The 23,060-nt window shown below is 41.4% G+C and overlaps 1 protein-coding gene across 1 annotated transcript; it reads right to left on the bottom strand.

The window, feature by feature from the left end:
• Nucleotides 1–15,241: 15,241 nt before the first annotated feature.
• On the bottom strand, nucleotides 15,242–22,469 carry IL17F (interleukin 17F). The gene is made up of 3 exons (XM_059399042.1): nucleotides 22,391–22,469; nucleotides 17,195–17,397; nucleotides 15,242–16,037 (listed from the first exon to the last, which is right to left on the bottom strand). The coding sequence occupies exons 1-3, from the start codon at nucleotides 22,415–22,417 to the stop codon at nucleotides 15,797–15,799; spliced, it is 471 nt and encodes a 156-aa protein (XP_059255025.1). The 5' UTR covers nucleotides 22,418–22,469; the 3' UTR covers nucleotides 15,242–15,796.
• Between the last annotated feature and the right edge of the window lie 591 nt (nucleotides 22,470–23,060).

The raw sequence follows: 23,060 nt of genomic DNA, 5'->3' as shown, positions 1-23,060 counted from the left end.
TTGTGCATGTACAACCTTGACGTTGCCTAGGGATACTGCTCTTAAATGGGCCCCACTCTTGGTTTAATGCTCACTTACCAGTCTTGGAATTGTGTGTTTTAATTTTTCACTGGGCCCCACACATTATGTGGCCAGTCCTACCTATTAGCTGGGGCTGCACGACTGCTAGGCTGAGGGTCCCAGATGGCTCTTTAACTTGCCTGGGGGTTGAAGCTGGCTGTAGGCTGGGAGCTCATGGAACATTGTCAACCAGAGCATCTACACATGACCTTTCCAGCATAACATTATCAGGGCAGCTAGGCTTCTTACATGACAATTGGTTTCCACCAGAAGTAGCATGTTAAGAGAACCAGATGGGGGGGGGGGGGGGGGCCTGGGGGGCTCAGTGGGTTAAGCCCCTGCCTTCAGCTCAGGTCATGATCTCAGGGTCCTGGGATGGAGCCCCACATCGAACTCTCTGCTCAGCAGGGAGCTTGCTTCCCCCTCTCTCTCTGCCTGACTCTCTGACTACTTGTGATGTCTCTGTCTCTGTCAAATAAATAAATAAATAAAATCTTAAAAAAAAAAAAAAAGAGAACCAGATGGAAGCTGCATAACCTTTGATAGATTAGCCTCGGAAAGTCATAAAGCCTGATAGATTCATGTCAGGCCTCCTCTTGTAGGTGGTGGGGGGCGGGAGGTGGGGGGCGGGGTAGTGCACAGGGGCAGCAGAGATTGGTTTTCCAAGGCCAGGCGATTGACTAAGGTAGTAAGCAAGCTCAAGAAACACTAGAGGGAAATGAGGATGATGCTCAGAGATTCCCAGAAACCTCTGAGGAAGAAGGCCAGGTAAAGGACTGGAATTCCTGTGCACAAAGAAGATGAAGGCCATTACAATGTGAGGTCCTTCTGGAAGCTGGTGAAGTCAAGGATCTATTGATTACATTTCCAGGAAGCCACAAAATTCTATAATTGTGTGAGTGCACACATATTGTAATTCACCTGCTCTCTCAGACCATCCACAGAAAAGGATCCTCAGAGATTCCATGGTTGAGACATTTCAGTATAGGCAAGTAATTCCTGGCAGATCTCTTACACAGAGGCAATGTAGCTTAGGGAAAACAGGCAGGAGCCTACCACCAGATGACTACTGTAATCTCAAGGAAGGTATTCACTCAGTCTGTGCCTCGGTTTTCTCCTCTGTACAATGACACTAATGAATAGTTTCTAAATCACACATTATTATAATTGAATGAGTAAATATGTATGTGTATATATATGTTATATGTGTATATAGATGTATGTATATATGTTATATGTGTGTATATATGTTATATATATATGTTAGAAAAGAATATTTATTATAGTAATTCAACAGGTCTTAGCTTTCATTATAAAGGGTTCCGCCACTAATGAGAGTCATTGGGAAGCCCATGATAATCAACTTCTGTACAGTAGAAATAATTCAACCATTTCTTCACCCAGTAAACTCACTCTCAAGTGACAACTTCGATTCATCAAAATTCTTAAACCCAAATTAGAGTAGCAGGTTTCAAAAGCTAAGCAACATAGATCCAAAGGATGTGTTTTCTTTTATACTTCCTTATATTTTTTACATGTTTTCAGATACAGGAATCAGAAGTTTGGCATCCCCTACGCAGATCTAGTCCAAAGCAAGTGACAGAAGCAAAGCTTGTTTTCTTAATGGACCTCACTTGGGGTTCGGGGTAAGCATCGAAGGCACTTTAGCATTTGACAACTGATCTGTGGGAAATCTGTGTCTTTATTCTAGATTTAAAAAGCCCAGGAGTGTAGAATTGACAGATGCCCGGGACCACAGGACACTTGGAATTGTCCACGAGCGAGGTGTCCCATCGGAGGAAGCCAGGTGCACTCAGACCCCACTCCACCACCCAGGACATGGAACCCATCCAGAGTGGTGCCTCCCAGATTTGGTCTCTGTCAAAGTCACGAGAATGTGGTTGTGGGAAATGGTTACATGGCTTCTGGTGCTGTCACCACTATAAACAAAGTCTGGTCCTTGCCTTCAGGCCATGCAAAGGGCTGTGGTGTATCACCTACAGACAGCACATAAGGAAACCACAGAGGTAAGCCAGTGGAGTAGGAAGTCTGTACGTTTCATGACAGCCACAACCCAGAACAATTCATAAATCCATCTTTGTCAAATGCACTGATTTACTTAGCTTTGAAAACAAGAATGAAAAGGTGGGAGTTTGTAGCCAGAGGCCCTCTAGTAACAGCTTAAACAGACTAGTAACAGCTTAAACAGACTACAGAACAGAAACAGTAACAGTTTCAACAGACTAGCTGAAACTCAGAACTGCTCTAATGATTTATATTTATTATTTTTTTAATCTATACCAAAACTGTAGGAGACAAGTATTACTGTCATCCTCATTTTACAGTTGAGGAAACCAAGGCTGAAAGAGATTAAATAGCTCGCCCAGGTAACCTGTAGATAATGAAAATGCACACACGTAGAATTTTAACACGGAAGGCAACTGTATGTATATAAAGACATATACCCTTCTGTCCACATTATATAGTTCATTATAAAAAAAAAACAGTGACAAGCATTATCAAATTTTTGTAAGTAGAAATAAAGGTTTTAGAAAAGGAATAACTAGGGGTGCCTGGGTGGCTCAGTGGGTTAAACTGCCTTTGGCTAAGGTCATGACTCCAAGGTCCTGTGATCTAGCCCTGCATGGGGCTCTCTGCTCAATGGGAGTCTTCTCTCTCTCCCTCTGCCTGCAGCTCTGCCTACCTGTGTGCTCTCCTCTCTCTCTCTCTCTGCATCAAATAAATAAATAAATAAATAATTTTTTAAAGGAATGACTAAATAAATTCTGGTTTACCAATCTGAAAGAATAGTATGTAGCCACTAAAAATTATTGTGAACACTATATAGAAACATAGAAAATGGGTAGTAAGTAATTTAAAGTAAAAAATAACCAAATGCAGATTGCATATATGTTATGGTTACACCTGTATAAAGCAGAAGAACAAATGAGAAGAAACAAAAGAAAGATTAATATGTAATTGGAATACTGGATGACTTTTCTCTTTTTTAATAAAATACCTGACAATACACGTACCATGTCAGGTCCTAGTCTTAGCACCATATCTATACTATCTTTTTCTAACCTCTCAACAGCCCTGTGAAGTGGGTACTGCTCTCATCCCCATTTTAGAGTAGAGAATAGGGAGGCACAGAGAGGTTAGGTGACTTGCCTGAGATCACCAGTAACGGCACAGCTATTAAGTGTCAGAACTGGAATTTTCACCTGGCATCTGTGCTCAGTCATTATTCTGATATCTGATACTGCTATGATGTTTGTACATTTTAAGAGAAGAGATTGCCATTTTTTTTCCCGCTGCAGCGAAGCCCTCACAACGAGAAGAGTGGTGAGACCCATGAATGCTGCAAGCAGTCAAGAGATTGCCATTTTGCAAGCAAGAATGTCTTCATGCTCAAATTGGAGTCATCCTTTTTAAAAATTTAATCTTAGTTTCAACATATGTTCTTTTCACTTCTGAGTACAATTCTCAAAATCACCACCCCCTAAGTGCTCTTAGTGAGAAAGAAATACATCATAGTTTTCAAAATTATTTTAGGGTCAGGAGGATAAGAGGAAGAGAGAGAATCTTTTTTTTTTTTTTGCATATTTTTTTTTCAAAGATTTTATTTATTTATTTGACAAAGAGAGAGAGATCACAAGTAGGCAGAAAGGCAGGCAGAGAGGGAGCGAGAAGCAGACTCCCTGCTGAGAAGAGAGCCCAATGTGGGGCTCAATCCAAGGACCCTGAGATCCTGACCTGAGCTGAAGGCAGAGGCTTAACTCATTGAGCCACCCAGTGCCCTATTCTTTTTATTAACATATAATGTACTATTTGTTTCAGAGGTACAGGTCTGTAAATCATCAGTCTTACACAATTCACAGCATTCACCATAGCACATATCCTCCCCAATGTCCATAACACAGCCACCCTATCCCTCACCCCCACCCACCCCTAGCAACGTCAGTTTGTTTCCTGAGATTAAGAGTCTTTTATGGTTTGTCTCCTTCTCTGGTTTCATCTTGTTTCATTTTTCAAACCTCCCTTCCCCTATGATCTTCTGTCTTATTTCTCAGATTCCTTCTATCAGTGAGATCATATGATAATTGTCTTCCTCAGGTTGACTTATTTTGCTTAGTTCCATCCACATCGATGCAAATGGCAAGATTTTGGATTGTTGATGGCTGCATAATATTCCAGTGTGTGTGTGTGTGTGTGTGTGTGTGTATACACACACACACAACATATCTTCTTTATCCATGCATTTGTTGATGGACATCTATCTAGGCTCTTTCCATAGTTTGGCTAATGTGGACATTGCTACCATAAACATTGGTGGGCACTTGCCCCTTCAGATCACTACATTTATACCTTTGGGATAAATACACAGCAGTGAGATTGATAGGTCATAAGGTAGCTCTATTTTCAATTTTTTGAGGAGCCTCCATACTGTTTTCCAGAGTGCTGCACCAGCTTGCATTCCCACCAACAGTATAGGAGGGTTTCCCCTTCTCCGCATTCTCGCCAATATCTGTCATTTCCTGACTTGTTCATTTTAGCCATTCTGACTGGTGTGAAGTGGTATCTTACTGTGGTTTTGATTTGTAGTTCACTGATACTGAGGGATACTGAGCACTTTTACATGTGTCTGTCGCTACTTGGATGTCTCCTTTGCAAAAATGTCTGTTCATGTCTTCTGCCCATTTCTTGATTGGCTGAGGTTGAAGATGTTGTTGCCTGTGTTCTCCTCAAGATTTTGATGGATTCCTATCTCACATTGAGGCCTTTCATCCATTTTGAGTCTATTTTTGTATGTGATGTAAGGAAATAGCCCAGCTTGATTCTTCTGCATGTGGCTGTCCAATTTTTTCAACACCATTTGTTGAAGAGAGTGTCTTTTATCCATTGGACATTCTTTCCTGCTTTGTCGAAAATTAGTTGACCATAGAGCTGAGGGTCCATTTTGGGGCTCTCTCTTCTATTCCATTGACCTATGTGTCTGTTTCTGTGCCAGTACCATACTGTCTTGATGACAGCTTTGGAATAGAGCTTGAAGTCTGGAATTGTGATGCCACCAACTTTGGCTTTCTTTTTCAATATTCCTCTGGCTATTTGAGGTCTTTTCTGGTTCTATATAAATTTTAGGATTATTTGTTCCATTTCTTTGAAAAATACTTGATGGTATTTTGATAAGGATTGCTTTAAATGTGTAGACTGCTGTAGGTAGCATAGACATTTTCACAATATCTATTCTTCTTATCCATGAACATGGAACATTTTTCCCATTTTCACAATATTTGCTCTTCCTATCCATGAGCAAGAAACATGTTTCCATTTCTTTGTTTCCTTTTCAATTTTTTTCATGAGTATTCTACAGTTTTCTGAGTAAGATTCTTTTCCTCTTTGGTTAGGCTTATTCCCAGGTATCTTATGGTTTGGGGTGCAATTAAATGGGATTGACTCCTTAATTTCTCATTCTTCTGTCTTGCTGTTGGTGTAGAGAAATGTGACTGATTTCTGTGCATTGATTTTAAATCCTGACACTTTACTTAATTCCTGTATGAGTTCTAGCAATTTTGGAGTGGAGTCTTTAAGGTTTTCCACATAAAGTGTCATATCACCTGCAAAGAGTGAAAGTTTGACTCCTTCTTTGCTGATTCGGATGCATTTTATTTCTTTTTGTTGTCTGATTGCTGAGGCTAGGACTTGTATGTTGAATATGTACTATGTTGAATAGCAGTGATGACAGTGGGCATCCCTGATGTGTTCCTGACCTTAGGGGGAAATCTCTCAGTTTTTCCCCATTGAGATGATATTCACTGTGGGTTTTTCATAGAGGGTTTTTATGATATTGAGTTATGTGCCCTCTATCCCTACATTTTGAAGAGTTTTGATCAAGAAATGATTCTGTACTTTGTCAAATGCTTTTTCTGTATCTATTGAGAGTATCATATGGTTCTTGTTCTTTCTTTTATTATATATTTTATCACATTGACTAAGTTGTGGATGTCAAACCAACCTTGCAGCCCAGGAATAAATCCCACTTGGTCATGGTGAATAACGCTTTTAATGTACTGTTGGATCCTATTAACTAGTATTTTGATGAGAACTTTCACATCTGTGTTCATCGAAGATATTGGTCTATAACTCTCCTTTTCGATGGGTTCTTTTTCTGGTTTGGGGATCAAGGTAATGCTGGCCTCATAAAATGAGTTTGGAAGTTTTCCTTCCATTTCCATTTTTTGGAACAGATTCAGGAGAATAGGTATTAATTTAAATGATTGGTAGAATTTCCCTTGGGAACCCATCTGGTTCTGGGCTCTTGTTTTTTGGGAGATTTTTGAAGACTGCTCAATTTCCTTACTGGTTATGGGTCTGTTCAGGTTTTCTATATCTTCCTGGTTCAGTTTTGGTAGTATATAAGTCTCCAGGAATACATCCATTTCTTCCAGATTGTCTAATTTGCTGGTGTATAGTTGTTCATAATATGTTCTTATAATTGTTTGTATTTATTTATTTGTTGGTTGTGATCGCTCCTTTCATTCATTTTATTTTTTCGGGTCCTTTCTCTTTTTTTTTTTTTTAAGATTTTATTTATTTATCAGAGAGAGAGGGGGAGAGAGCAAGCACAGGCAGACAGAATGGCAGGCAGAGGCAGAGGGAGAAGCAGGCTCCCTGTCGAGCAAGGAGCCTGATGTGGGACTCGATCCCAGGATGCTGGGATCATGACCTGAGCCGAAGGCAGCTGCTTAACCAACTGAGCCACCCAGGCGTTCCTCGGGTCCTTTCTCTTTTCTTTTTGGTAAGTCTGGCCAGGAGTTTATCAATCTTGTTAATTCTTTCAAAGAACAAACTCCTAGTTTCATTGATCTGTTCTACTGTTCTTTTGGTTCCGTTTCATTGATTTCTGCTCTGATATTTATCATTGCTCTTCTCCTACTGGGTTTAGGCTTTCTTTGCTGGTCTTTCTTCAGCTTCTTTAGAGGTGGGATTAGGTTTTGTATTTGAGACCTTTCTTGCTTCCTGAAAAAGGCTTGTATTGCTATATACTTTCCTCTTAGGACCGCCTTTGCTGCATCCCTAAGATTTTGAACAGTTGTGTTTTCATTTTCATTTATTTCCATGAATTTCATTAATTCTTTATTTTCCTGGTTGACTCATTCATTCTTCAGTAGGATGCTCTTTAGCTTCCATGTATTTGAGTTCTCTTCAACTTTCCTCTTGTGGTTGAGTTCCAGTTTCAAAGAATTGTGGTCTGAAAATATGCAGGGAATGATCCCAATCTTTTGGTACCAGTTGAGACCTGATTTGTGACCCGGGATGTGATCTATTCTGGAGAATGTTCCATGTGTACTAGAGAAGAATGTGTATTCTGTTGCTTTGGGATGGAATGTTCCAAATATATCTGTGTGTCCACCTGGTTCACAGTGCCTTTATTTCCTTGTTGATCTTTTGCTTAGATGATCTGTCCATTTCAGTGAGGGGGGACCTATCCACAGGTGTTAAAATCCCCTACTATTATTGTATTATTATCGATGTGTTTCTTTGACTTTGTTATTAATTGGTTTATATAATTGGCTATTCCCATGTTAGGGGCATAGATATTTAAAATTGTTCGATATTCTTCTTGGATAGATCCTTTAAGTATGATATAGCATCCTTCCTCATCTCTTATTATAGTCTTTGGCTTAAAATCTTATTTGTTTGATATAAGGATTGCCACCCCAGTTTTCTTTTGATGTCCATTAGCATGGTAAATTTTTTTCCACCCCCTTACTTTAAATCTGGAGGTGTCTTTGGGCCTAAATTGAATCTCTTGCAGATAGCATATCAATGGGTCTTGGTTTTTTACCCATTCTGATACCCTTTGTCTTTTAATTGAGGCATTTAGCCCATTTATATTCAGGGTAACTATTGAAAGAGATGAATTTAGTGCCATTGGATTGCCCATAAGGTGACTGTTACTGTATATTATCTCTGTTCCTTCCTGGTCTATGTTACTTTTAGGCTATCTCTTTGCTTAGAGGACTCTTTCAATATTTCCTGTAGGGCTAGTTTGGTGTTCTTAAATTCTTCTCACTTTTGTTTGTCCTGGAAGCTTTTCATTTCTTCTCCTATTTTCAATGACAGCCTAGCTAGATACGGTATTCTTGGATACATATTTTTTTCTCATTTAGAGCTCTGAATATATCATGCCTGTTCTTTCTGGCCTGCCAGGTCTCTGTGGATAGGTCTGCTGCCAATATAATATTTCTATCATTGTAGGTTATAGACCTCTTCTCCTGAGCTGCTTCCAGGATTTTCTCTTTGTCTCTGAGACTTGTAAGTTTTACTGTTAGATAATGGGGTGTTGATCTATTTTTATTGATATTTTATTGATATATGTGCCCCCTGGTTTTTTATTCCTCCTTCCTTCCCCAAATTAGGGAAGTTCTCTGCTATAATTTGCTCCAATATACCTTCTTCCCCCCTCTCTCTCTTTCTTGCTCTTCTTCTGGGATCCCTATTATTCTATATTGTTTTGTCTTATGTTATCACTTATCTCTCGAATTCTCCCCTCATGATCCAGTAGTTGTTCATCTCTCTTTTTCTCAGCTTTTTTATTCTTCATCATTTGGTCTTCTATATCACTAATTCTCTATTCTGCCTCATTTATTCTAGCAGTTAGAGCCTCCATTTTTTTTATCACACCTCATTAATAACCTTTTTGATTTTGACTTGGTTAGATTTTAGATCTTTTATTTCTCCAGAAAGGGATTCTCTAGTATCTTCTATGTCTTTTTCAAGCCCAACTAGCATCTTTATAATTGTCATTCTGAACTCTAGGTCTGACATCTTACTAAGGTCCATATTGATCAGATCCCTAGCTCTCAGTACTACCTTTTATTCTTTTCTTTGAGGTGAGTTTTTCCACCTTGTCATTTTGTCTAGAGAAGAATAGATGAGTGAGAGAAAAGAATGCTAATAGGGTAACAACGACCCAAAAAAAATATACACTAAACAAATCAGAAGAGACCCAAAACTGGGGGGAGAAGAAAGGGTATATATATATATATATATATATATATATATATATATATATTAGATTGGCAAATAGAACAGAGTCACACACTTGATTTGGGGTGTATTTTGGTCTGTTAGAAGAAACTGCCTCCCAAAATTTTAAAGAAAGAAAAACTTATATATATACAAAAATAAGGGTAAGCATGATGAAGGGATGTAATATGACTATAAAGATAAAAATTTTTAAAGATTTTTTAAAAGAAATTGATAAGAAGTTGGTTTAAAAAAGAAAGAAAAAGTGTAAAAAAAAAAGGTAAAAAAAATAAAGAAAAGGAGAGAATGTGATCATGCTGGAGCCTAGAACGAAGCCATTTGCTGGATTTAGGGTATATTTTGTTCTGTTAGAAGAAACTGTATCCCAGACACCTGGGTGGCTCAGTTGATTAAGTGACTACCTTCAGCTCAGGTCATGATCCTAGAGTCCTGGGATCAAGTCCTGCATCAGACTCCCTGCTCGGTGGGGAGTCTGCTTCTCCCCCTGAACCTCTCCCCTCTCATGCTCTCTCTCACTCACTCTCTCAAGAAAATAAAATCTTTTTAAAAAAAGAAAAAGAAGGAACTGCATCCCAAAAATTTAAAGAAAGAAAAACTTCTATGTATACAAAAAATAAGGTTAAATACAATGAAAGGATAGAATATGACTATAAAAATAAAAATTTAAAAAGATTTTTTTAAAGGTATTGAGAAGATAAGATGTTGGTTAAAATAGGAAAAAGGAAAATTTCAAAAAAAAAGAAGAAGAAGAAGAAAAAAAATAATAAAAAATTTAACTTTAAAGGACTAAAGAATCATGGGAGGAAAGCCATGAATTCTGTGTGCTATATTCTCCTAGCACAGGTGTTTTGCAGTTCTCATTGATCAGTAAAGTGGGTCTTGGCTGGATGTTCTTGCTGATCTTCTGGGGGAGGGGCAAGTTGCAGTGATTCTCAATTGTCTTTGCCTGAGGCAGAATTGTTCCACACTTGCCAGGGGCTGGGCTAAGAAATCTGGAGTTCACTCTTGGGAGCTTTTGTTCCCTGAATGCTTTCTGTAGAGCTCTGGAGGAGGATAGTGAAAATAGCCGCCTCCCAATCTCCACCCTGGAGGAGCTGTGAGCTCACACCCACTCTTCAGTGCACCCTCACAGAAAAACAGTCAATCCCTCCTGTCTCCCTGGTCTCCAGCCACGCTCTGAGCTCACCCAGTCTGAGACTGAGTGTTTCTGACTGAGTCTTCAAACCCAGCAGATTCCTGCAGCATGCTCCCATGCCACTCTTCCCATGGAAGGAAGGAGGGGGTGTCCCTGGATCTGTTGTTTGTGAGGTCCCTGCTCAATGAGCAATAGTCTGACTGTGCCTTGGATCACAGTTTAAGGTCACCCTGACCTGAGAGCCCACTCCTTGGCTCCATCTCTACAGCTGGATTCCCCGCTCTGATACATGGGAACTCTGCCACACTCAGACACCCTGGTCTTTCTGTTATCCTGTGGGTCCTGAGACCATACAGTCCCCACGAGGGCTCCACCCCCCACTTAGCCTCTGGAGTGATGTCCCTCAATGGAAAAGACTTCTAGAAGTCCTGATTTTGTGCTCAGCTACTCCACCACTTACCAGGAGTCAACCCTTCCCCGCTGAGGTCTCTCTTCCCATATATATCCTCAGATTCACTTCTCCACACATCCTACCATCCATAAAGTGGTTGCTTTTCTGTTCCTAGAATTGCTGCTCTTCTTCTCTTTGATCTCCTGTTGAGTTTGTAAGTGTTCAGAATGGTTTGATAACTATCTAGATGAACTCCTGGGACCAGACAAAATTTAGATCTCCTGCTCCTCCACCATCTTGCTCCTCCCCTCCAGACAGAGAGAGAGAGAGACTCTTAAACAGGCTCCCTGACTAGCATGGAGAACTCAGAACCATGAGATCATGAGTCAGAAATCAAGAATCCAATGTTTAACCTACTGAGCCACCCAGGCACCCCAGTACATCACAGTTTTTAAACACTTCACATAGTCCCTATTATAAAATCACAAGACCACAGTTGTGCATCTGGTACTAGTAAATAAATATATATTTCTGGCAAGAGAATGAGCAGTGGGTCTCCAGTGTTTTTTGTAAATCAAGATTAATCCTGAGAACTTCCAGTGACATATGAAAGAAATGTAATCATTCTTAATTCTTGACTTCCTGACTTAATTCTTGACTTCCTTGACTTCCTGAGGGAAATCCAGCTGAACATGTACAACTCCTGGAACTCATTGAACCAAAAAATGCTTTTCTTCCAATTTATATCAGGGGAATAGACTACAATGAACCCTTGGGGCTAATGGGGAATTTTCTTTTTTAATGTCTCAAATCTATAGCTCCCTCTATTCCTGTCAAATTAACTTAATGTGGATTGAACAAAAGATCTATATAATAATATTAACAATGTATAGATATTTTGTTTAAACCACCTTAAATTACATATGTGTGTATATAGAGATTAAATGGAGAGCATAAACTTAATAACTATGAGGAATAATATAGCTGTGGTATTTAAGCAGAGAAGTTGGCTGTGAGTTTCTCAGGGCCAAGCAAATGGGAAACATAAATTCTGTACTTGCTGGGATAAGGACTACCAGGTACTATGTACCTAGCATTTTCTGGGTACTGTATTAAGTCTTTAACGTTCTTTCTTTATTTCAATTACTTTACACTCTACTCTTTAAAATAGATATTATTCCCCATTTAACATATGAAGAAGCTGAGTCTCAGAAGGACAAAGTTGCCTAAATTCATATAACTAAAAAATGGTGGAACCAGGATTCAAAGCCAAAAGCTATGTAAGTATTAAATGCATTTTTTTCCTACCACTTCTTATATTAGAAAGGAAAAAATAAGGAAAGAAAAAGAAAACCAATTTTGTAACCATTTTTCTCACTGTAAATTACAAGTGAAATTTCTCCCAGGGAGCATTAAAACCATAGGTGATTTTTATCTGGATGTGGGAGTAGGGGAGGGAGAGAAGGAGAGGAAAGGAAAGACAAAGAGAGAGAATATGTATTTCCCCTCAGCCAAGCTATCATATATAAGAACTGGATATCAAAAGACTATGCTTTCAAGTTCCAGTGGAAAGAGAAGTTTGTCTCTCTACACATTCTGATGGCAATGCAGCACATCTGGACGACTCAACATGGACTCTTTCCCCTGCATTCAAAACAAAGGACCTCTAGTCCCAAGAAGCCAGACTCAGCAATGAAGAAGACAGGCTGCTCATTCCACCTCAGCACTGTCTCCAGTGCCAGCCAAAGACAGACTCCCCCTTAAGGGAGCCATTTACCCACGGGTGCTGTGTGCCACCTTGTGAGCTGGAGACAATGTGCAATTTCCTGAATGACAGCCAGGCCTCAAAGCATGCTGTAATTCAGGCCCCAGACCCCAGAGGGCACCATGTGCAACGTAGTTGGAGGTATGGAATGTACAGGTACTTCTGTCCCTGGTCCTAGGCTGCACAGAGAAATGACTGATACAGGGATCTACTGGAAACATTATCGAGTGCTGCAAACCCAACATGAAGAGTCATGAACTTGGAGTCATTGAGCCCCTTTCTGCCACTAACTACTTCAGGTGACCTTGAGCAAGTCACCTAATTCCTCTGGGCCTCATCTACAAATGTGAAAGTTCCACCAGGTGATCAGCAGGGACCCACCCAGCTCTAACAATGTGAACCCACCACAGGAGAGAAACTCACCTCTCTGGTCTTCTAACCGGCCTCAGCTTTCTGATCCCTTTCATTCCCTACTACCAAAATGGTAAGATACAGTTCTGCTCTTATCTTATCTGCAATACAGCACCCAAAAACATTCATAAGTGGGCTATTTGCCTACTGTTCTTTGCCTACTGCCACGATCATTCATTCAATCATTCTTTCAAGAAATATTTATTACGTGTTCCCCACCATGTCCACACTATCCCAGGCACGTGGAACTACTTGCTGTTCCCCTAACATGCCAGGGTTTTTTGTGTCTCTGTGTTTGCTTACACTGTTCCCTGAGGTATGGAAGCTCTTCTCCCATTTTCCACTAGACCAACAGGTGTTCATCTCAGCATGTCTTTTCCTTTCTGAAATCTCCTAGATAGCGATCGTTCTCTGTGACTTCTTAACATTTCATACCATGATCATAGTATTTAGCACATTGTTTTGAGATAACATCTGTACATGTGTGACAAGGTAATGTCTCGATACCCTTGGAGGTGTAATTTTTCCCTCTACAATTTCCTTCCTCTTTATACTTCTCCTACCACTGACACAGAGGCTTTTTTTAATGTACTATCTATCCTCAGGATAGGGCAATTATGGGTACATCAACAGAGAGAGAATTCATTGCACAAATCGGAGCACCAAAATGGACTTGTGAGATTCATACCAAACTTATGAAGCTGATAGCTACAACAGAAAATGTTTTCTAGGGGTGCCTGGGTGGTTCAGTGGGTTAAAGCCTCTGTCTTCGGCTCAGGTCATGATCTCAGGGTCCTGGGATCCAGCCCTGCATCAGGCTCTCCACTCAGCAGGGAGCCTGCTTCCTCCTCTCTCTGCCTGCCTCTCTGCCTACTTGTGATCTCTCTGTCTGTCAAATAAATAAATAAAATCTTTTTAAAAAATGTTTTCTAGATTTCAAGAGCCTGAACATTTAAATATCAGTATTTATATCATAAGCAAAAGAATTCTTCATCAAGAGATGAAGAGTCGGGGATGCCTGGGTGGCTCAGTTGGTTAAGCAGCTGCCTTCAGCTCAGGTCATGATCCAGCGTCCTGGGATCGAGTCCCACATCGGGCTCCTTGCTCAGCAGGGAGCCTGCTTCTCCCTCTGCCTCTGCCTGCCATTCTGTCTGCCTGTGCTTGCTCTCTCCCCCCTCTCTCTCTCTGATAAATAAATAAAATCTTTAAAAAAAAAAAAAAAAGAGATGAAGAGTCAGCCTACGAGCTCCTTCATTCCCCCTTTCACCTAGACTAGAAAAAAATTACCCACACTAGAGTTAAAAATGGGAGTCAGACTTCAACCCCCTGCCTATCCTCAAGACAAGTTTCAGGGGCGAATGAGGATTTATGTCCCACTTCCTCCCTCAGACCTGGAAAGTACTGGCAATGCAGAGGTATTCTGAGCCAAAGGTAGCATTAAGGGGGAAATGTGCTGTGCCATATAGAAGCAAGTGAGGGACGAGGGAACCTCTGAGTTTTCTCCTGAGTGGCATGAAGACCAGATTCTGGAAGCTCCTGTGCCCCCAAGAGGCAGAAGATATTGATGAACGACAACCAGTGACCCTAAAGGTCCCAGAAGTCAGAATGAGGCAGATGGAAAGGGATTGCATGGCTCCAATGACTAGGGACTCTATGGATGGCCAGTCGCAACACTGTGCATTTCTTACTTGTCTCTGTATCTCTGGTGACAAGCACAGTGGCCAAGTGGAGCAGTAAAGAGTTTCCAGAGAAACTGAGTTCTGTTTACACCATTTCCCTTAATTCTCCATGGAACCCCCAAGCACCATTAATATTAAAATAACTATCTCATAGAAACAGAGCATAGAAGAGTAGTTGCCAGACACTGGGGGTTAGGGGCAGAGAAATGGAGCAGGGGGTAGTCAAAGGGTACAAAGTTATTTATAAGATGAATAAGTCCTGGGAATTTAATGTGTAGCATGGTGACTATAGTTATCAGTACTAAATTGTATTCTTGAAATTTGCTGAAAGCGGACCGTAAATGTTCTCCCTATACACACATGAATGCGCGCACACACACACACACACACACACACACAGGTAACAGTGTGAGGTGATGGAAGAGTTAACTACCTTATTGTGGAAATCACTTCACTATAGAGAGAGAGGCAGTCATCATGCTGTACATTATAAATTTACATAATATTATTTGCCAATTTATGTCAGTAAAACTAAGGAAAGAAGTCCCCAAGATCACACACGTACACACGCAGGAATGATAAAAATAACAATAATAAAATGACACAGTAGTCCTCTCATGAGGAACTGATGAGAAATTATGAAAAACAAATGACAAGTATTTAGAATTTCAAAATCTTGAGGGCCCCAAGCTTTGTGAGTACAAGCCAAGATTGGAAACAAACACCTGAAGCGTTTTTCAGTCATTAATACTTTATTATATTAATACTTGATATATTACTTTTTCTCCTAAAATTTTATATAATATCATAAATAGATGGACAGTTTCCTTACAAATAGGAGCGTGAAGCCAGCCTCTCTATGTAGCAAATCTTAATAAACATGTGTGCTAGATCCTTACCCCATCCCTCCCATGCCACCGCGCCCCGCACAGCCCCTCCCACACGCTCATATCGTGGTTACGTTTTCTGCATTTTCATCCCCACAGAACAGAATTTACCAACAGAATTCCCCGGGGAACCGCACGGAGTCACAGTGAGGGCAGGGCTAGGATGCACAAACAAGCATCCTTCCTTCTCCTGCATCCGTTTGCAAGGGTCTGGGACCGCAGAACAGCTCAGGACCAGATTCTGACTCAGAAGCGCCCCCAAAAGTTGACACTATATGTAAGACGGAGCTTTGAGAACTCCGCGCAGGTCTTATCTAGAGGCTGATGAAGTGGAGAGGATTGGGACCACAGAGGACTTGCTGCAGAGCGCTGGGTAAGGACTAGCATTTCAGGGCTGCTTCAGCCGGCGGCCGTTCAGGCGCTCAGAGAGCGCACGATGGGGGTGACGCAGGTGCAGCCCACCGTCACCAGCACTTTCTCCAGCCGGAAGGAGCGAGAGCAGCCCCGGGGCTCCCTCCGCAGGACCAGGAACTCTTGCTGGAGGGGAACTGAATTCAGGGAGCTGTCTTCCTGCCCCTCGGCATTGACGCAGCCCGAGTACCGGCACTGGGCCTCCGCAATCTCCGAGGGGAACCGGTGGGGGTCCTGCGTGATGCTGCGGGGAGGGGAGCGGACAAAAGCAGATGGTGAGCCGAGGGAGAAGGAAATGGGCGAATGTGAGCGCCCCGCGGTGCTGGGCGCTCCCCTGCAGGGAGGCATTTCCGAAAGAGCAGTCCAGGACTGCAGCCAGATGACCTGGATCCATCCACCACCCGCTGGCAGGTGATTAACTGCCTAAGCCTGTTTCCTCCACTCTAAAATGGGAATTCTCGCAGGTCTGTTTCTTCGGACTTTGGAGGATACTCAATGATACAAATGCACGTGAAACGCTCTGTCCTGGCATCCAATAAATGTCAGACCTTTTATTTTTCATTACACTGTTGTCATTATGATAATTATTACTCATCCTTTGCCTAGATATATGGATCACTCGTAAATGTAAATATCTAATATGAAATCTACAAAGCCTGCTGCTTGGAAAGAAAACCGAAGCCCCAGACATCTGTGAATCCAGCACATTCTCTCAGTTTCTCCCTTCAGAGTCCCCCCTCTGCTAGGCTCAAAGGCAGTAAAGTCATGCCAGCCAATTTGCCACTACACCCACTCCCTTCCTGTAGGAAGCCATGCAGGCAGCCCCTAAAGCGCTTCTAATTGTCCCTGGAATCTGTTTCCATACATCTATTTGGAGCGTATAGATGGGTGCTTGGTAGTCTCAGGTCTGACCCATCAGACAGTACCATGGGAGGGTACCCTGCACACCCCATCCCCGTCTTGCTTTCCCTTTCCCAAACTGTCCTTTCTTGTCCATCCCCATTCCTTGAAGACTGATGTCTAATCTGAGTGAATCACTCCATACTGACATTTCTGGTTTCCACTTCTCCCCATGCAGGGATCATTATGTGGGCTGCTTTAAAGAGCCCTCTCTTCCAACCCAGAAAGTTTGTCAATTCCAGCATAGGGCTTTATGAGGCAGGAAAAGGCAGGGTGCCGATGAGAAGTTGGAAAGAAAAGAGCAGGACCTCTGACCACCTAGGAGGACCTAGCCCCACAACAGCAGGAACAAATGTCAGCTCCTGAGCAAAGTGGGATTTCTGTTTTTAAGAGTAAATATTAGGGCTTTTACCTTTTTTCTATATTTTCTAAATTTTCTACATAAGAATAAATTAACATATTTTTCAAAAGAATGTGAATATCAGTCTCATTTACACTTACTTGTAGTCCCAGGGGGAGATGGAGCGGTTCTGGAAATTTGAGATGGAGATACCCCGGTTTTGCCTGAGGATGCGGATGTCAACCCTCACACTGTTATCCTCCAGAGGAGGGCACAGGGCGGCATCCCCTGCTTTGGGGTTTTTCCAAGCTGCGACCTCCCTCAGGAAGGTGAGCCCCAACATCACCAGGAGCAGGGACTTGACCTAGAAAATAGAGAAGGTTGAGTTGGTTAGGGACTCAGGTGTCATTTGCTGGCAAGGGGCACCCCATGCTTTATCTGAACTCAGGATCCCCAGTGTTTTATGGGCCCACAGCTTCTTTCTGAACGTCAGGTCCTCACCTGAAAATGGGAACAGTCACACATGAAGATACCAGCGTGCCAAACTGAGTAGTAAACTCATTATCCTGGTGATTGAGCCTCCCACAGTCTGAGAGCTCTTCAACAGCTGAACAGAAAAGTATCAGGATCTGGGACTGGGTTTAAATCTCGACCTGGCCTCATTACTGAACCTCTGGTTTCTCTTCTTTCCAACTGGATTATAACAATTGCTTTATGATAATGTTAATAAGATTAAATGTAATATTCTATATAAACCACTTATAAATTTATCTAATAAAGGATTAATAAATGATAGTTGGGTATTTTTAAGATTTTATTTATTTATTTGACACACAGTGAGAGAAATCACAAGTAGGCAGAGAGGCAGGCAGAAAGAGAGGAGGAAGCAGAGTCTCCACTGAGCAAAGAACCCAATGTGGGACTCGATCCCAGAACCCTGGGATCATGACCTGAGCTGAAGGCAGAGGCTTAACGCACTGAGCCACCCAGGTGCCTGATAGTTCTTGTTTTTATTTACAAACTAATATTTCATGAATTCTCCACAAAATCCTTCCTCTCAGCCATCCCTCCACCTAGAATACACAGTCCCACCTCTACCTATCCAAATCCTACCCTCCCATCAAGGCCTCACCCTAAGGTGGTCTTCTCTAGGAACTGTCTCTCTAAAGTCATTCATTTAGAAATATGTTCATTTTCCTTAAATCATAAAGTACTTGCCATTTAGCATTGAATGCCACAGCATTCAAGTACCATGTCTTTATTGTCTGGAAATGTACTACTTTTGTCAAGGTCAGACAGGCACCCATTGGATTATAAGTTCCTGCAGGAGAACATACCACAAATACTTTCTGGATGAATGGAAGAGCAGGTGAGTGAATGAATGAACAAAGCAATACAGTTAAATTCAAAACATTAAGAAAAACACTGCACAAAACCAACTGCAGCCAAGTTCCGATTATCTACACTCCCTGAAAGAAGCAGGGCCATTAATGATGCAAAACAACAGAGAATATGGAAACTACTTGTCTTTAGCTCTAAAACATATATTCTTTATACTTACATTGAAATATCGGTTTTTTGGTGTTACGGGAATGCACAAGGAAAGAAAGTGCTCTGTGAAGAACTAGCTAAAAGAAGAGCTACAAATCTCTCCAGCTCCCCTTTGTTGCAACCACGTTCTGCTCACCCCACCATCACCACCCACACTTACTGAGGATGGACAAAGACCATCACCATCTCTCAAAATAATGCAGAAGAGGGGCACCTGGGTGTCTCAGAGAGTTAAGCCGCTGCCTTCGGCTCGGGTCATGATCTCGGGGTCCCAGGATCGAGTCCCGCATCGGGCTCTCTACTCAGCAGGGAGCCTGCTTCCTCCTCTCTCTCTCTCTGCCTGCCTCTCTGCCTACTTGTGATCTCTCTCTGTCAAATAAATAAATAAAATCTTTAAAAAATAATAATAATGTAGAATAAATAAGAGCTGAAGTTGAGTTGCTTTCATTCTCCGGGTTCAGTGTTATTCAGGCTCACACACCTTCCACAGATTAAGGTGGGAGGGGTGATTAGACATCTCTGTTTAAAGGACCTCCTTTTTATATTTTGCAGATGTTAGAGGTAAAAAATGACAAGAGTATGCAGAAAGGTCACGGTGTCAATTTCCTGTACGAAGGTAGCTGATACTAAAAAGAAGTTGAAAGCAAGATCGACTCTGATAAGCCTGAAGTAAGCTGATTTGCCTTCAGATAATGGGCACTTATCTATTTTCATCTGCTACAATCATTCATTCACTCAACTCTTTCTTGACTCTGTATGTGGTAACTCAGGACACATGCTCTAAAGTCAGATGTCCATGGGGTACCTGGGTGGCTCAGTAGGTTAGGCCTCTGCCTTTGGCTCAGGTCATGATCTCAGGGACCTGGGATCAAGCCCCGCATCTGGCTCTCTGCTCAGCGGGGAGCCTGCTTCCCTCCCTCTCTGCCTGCCTCTCTGCCTACTTGTGGTTTCTCTCTGTCAAATAAGTAAATAAAATCTTTAAAAAAATTTTTTTAAATAAAAAAAATAAATAAAGTCAGATGTCCTGAGTCGGTAACTCAGTCAGGACTCTGACTAGCTGAGATTCAATTTTCTCCACCAGAAAATGTAAAGATTAAATGATATCATCCACATAAGGGAGGAAAAGCACTGCCAGCATGTGTAAGGATTCAGCACGGAGGGCTAGTAGGTCGACCTTGTCTGATGATGTACAATGGACAGGAAAGATGTGGAATTTGCTCTCATGCATCTTCTGTTAGGACAAAGCGCTAAGAAATAAATTCAAAAAGTTTAAAGATACCTACTTAGACCAGAGGGTTCTTAGCTTCCCAAGCCTTCCAATCACTTCCTTTGATTTCTTAAGGAAATTCCTTCTGTGTGTTTCCTCTTTCCTCTTCAGTATCAAATGCACTGAGTCACTTCTAGCTTTCATTATCAAAGCTTTAAAGTCACTGTATCTTTAGGTGATATGATTCAGCAATCATTTCCATATGTCTAACAAATCACTATATTTTCTTATGTTCTTAGAGTGTGTTAGAACACACCTTCACATCTTTGAATACTGGATTCTCACAACTCTCTCACCAGGTAGGTAGAGCTAGCATTAATTATCCCAATGAGACCAGTGAGAGTCATGCCTGGTAAGCAACAAACAGCTTGGTTGGGTTCACTAGCCTGTTGGTACCAGTTGGGGGACTCAAACCTAGGTGTCAGTACGGTTGCTATTGAAGTCCATTATTATTATCAAGATAGAGCCACTCATGGTGTTTAATCCTAGCTTTATCCCTCAGGAGGAGCCACGCATTGTAAGCAATGTGGCAGCTGTGTCATAATTGCATAAATGTTGGAGGTCACAGAGCTCTTTATCAGGAAGTCAGATGATGCCTGCAAATCACTCTAGTTTTCTCCACAAAGCTTTTGATCCGAAACTGTAGATTTTAGTGGTTATGCGCCAGAGGCTTTGATATGGCTCTTGCTGATTCTTAAGAATGACATACACAGCACTTCTTCTCTGAAAGGTTCAGAGCATCTTATAGATATGAATTCCTATAGGTCACCTATGAGGCAGATAAATAGGTATCACTCCTAATCTGTACAACAGGAAACAGAGGCAAGAGAACACACCAGTGAAGGTGGGCACTATCAGGACATTAACAGCCCGACTCTACTGCAAGCTCCCGTGAGACCATCTGAGTATTTGTCTCCTGAACTTCTCTGTCCTGTGTGCTGACCCCTGGGTAGGAATGAGCTGCAGAGCCTGGCCAGTTTCTAGGCCTGTAGGAATTTGCCTCAACTACTTATTGAATATGTCCAACCAGCGTGCACCTCTCACCGTCTAATCCTATTCTAATGCCCTTGCACGGTCATGTTTCTTGCAGATGGCCCAACAGAGTACCTCAAACAAACCAGAAACAGAAATGGCTTTGGTTAAGCCATTAAAAAAGCTTTCCTACAGATTCTTTTAGACACAATGGCTTCAAATTCAGGAATCTTGTCTCTGAACCATTCAAAGAGAAGCATACTGTACTGGATGTTGGTAAACCTAGATTCACATCCCAGTTCTTACGGACAGTACCCAGTGATGTTAAATCCCTTGGTCTAATTGAGCTGTTTGTCATCTGTATGATGGAGAACGTAGTCCCAATCTACTTCCCTCGGTTGGCAAGAGTTTCAGAAAAAAAAATAATAATATTATTAATAGTAATATTTAATACATTGCATGCTTTCTCTATCCTTGTTGGTTAATATATTAAAATGAACAATTTAACTAAAAACTAAGCCAGTTCAGAGTACATATCAGATTTAGTCATTTTCAATGATATCAATTAATCTCCCAAGAAAACCTCTGAGGGAAATGCCATTATTATTCCCCTATATAGTTAAGGGAATGATTGTGCACAGAGCAGCTAAGTAATTTATCCCAAATCCCACATTACTAAGTAGAGGGGCCTGGTTTGTCTGACCAAAGCCTGTGTTTCCTAACTATTGCACTTTGCTGCATTTCTGATATTCTCTACAATACATAAATATAACATAGTGCTAACATCACCATATGCCATGACCTTTTATGAAATCCACGCTCTTTTAAGTTATAGGACTTGTAAATGGAGGGGGAAAAAAAGAGGACTATTTAAGCCCAAAATATGGCATATAATTTCTCAAGCCCTGTTTTCAAGGCTCCTCTACATTATATTCTTCCCAGTCTTTACCTGACTAATGCCGGGCGAGATTCTAAACCCAGGAGAAGTAGATTTCCATCATACTAACATCTCTATCTCCTCCTCCATGAGGAATGAAACAATGCAAAATTCATCAGCTCTCTGAGACATAACAACTTTCCCTCCTCTGGGAGCTCTCCAGAGTTCAGTACTGAGGGGTTTCACTTCCTTCATCCTGGGCATTCTGTCTCCTTGTAGTCTTAAGGGAATCACTAAAGCTTTTGGAACTGCACTTTCCTCGGCAAAAATACATATGTACTATCCTAAAAGGCTGGAAGTCCCCGTGATGAGCTAAAAGTTTCAGACCAATCTAAGTCTATCATGGTGGCCGCAGGGGAGACCATGTCCAACTGTCTCTGCCACACCGGACGTGAGTGAGTTACCAACTACCCATGCAAAAGCCACCCTAAGAAGACCTATGTTTTGCACCTCATTATAACTTCTAGGTATTTGTTCTTTTTCTCCACCAGACAGGGGTCAAAATTAAAGTCAGTTCTGCCCTTAAGAAATGTCCCCAATAAAGACACCAATCAGGCCTAATTCCCGAGGAATCTGCTCTCCTGAACTCTAGGGATGACAGCTGCAAAAGAAAGAATTATTTTTACTCACCATGGCCATGTTGCGCAGGAAGGGCATCGCCGTTTTGCTCTGGTTGCCTGGTTTGTGTAGTAAATTCTTCCTGTGTGTGTGTCACCCTGTATATGCCTGTGCTGTGTCAATGAGAGTACCTGTCGGTTTTATACCAATCACTGTCCTTATTTCGATTGACCTCCTTACTGTCTTAGTTGTGGTTACCCCAGAGTTACTGACGAATGTAGGTTTTTTTTCTATTCCACTTCCTGAAGGGGAATCAGAGAGGGACCCTAAAAGGGGATGACGGAAAAAGGACCAAATCTTCCTTTTCTTCCACCCCCCCTTGTCCTCAAATTACAGCAAAATTCTTAACTTACTACAGAGATGAACCAAATCACAAATTGCTGCCATGATCTTTTATGTTCTTCCCCAAATGGCTAACGACTCTTGTCACGCACCCTATGTTCTACTTTCCAGTCATGCGGTATGAACCACAATTTAAGAGGGAGATATGTCATCCTTAGAGGGTCCTTGGTATTAAATGAGAGGACTATCTTTAGCTCTATTTTATAAATGGGAAAACAAAACCAAAGAAATTAATGACATCAGTAAGAGATTCAGAATTATATCCTCAGGTAGCTTCATAGATTCCCTGAACAAATTCTATTTTAATCCCATGCTTAAAATCCTACTTATGCTTAATAAG

This window comes from Mustela nigripes, chromosome 5 (assembly GCF_022355385.1).
Source record: "Mustela nigripes isolate SB6536 chromosome 5, MUSNIG.SB6536, whole genome shotgun sequence".
Taxonomy (NCBI): domain Eukaryota; kingdom Metazoa; phylum Chordata; class Mammalia; order Carnivora; family Mustelidae; genus Mustela; species Mustela nigripes.
Note: the sequence above shows the minus strand (reverse complement) of the source record. Positions and strands in the feature narration are given on the sequence as shown.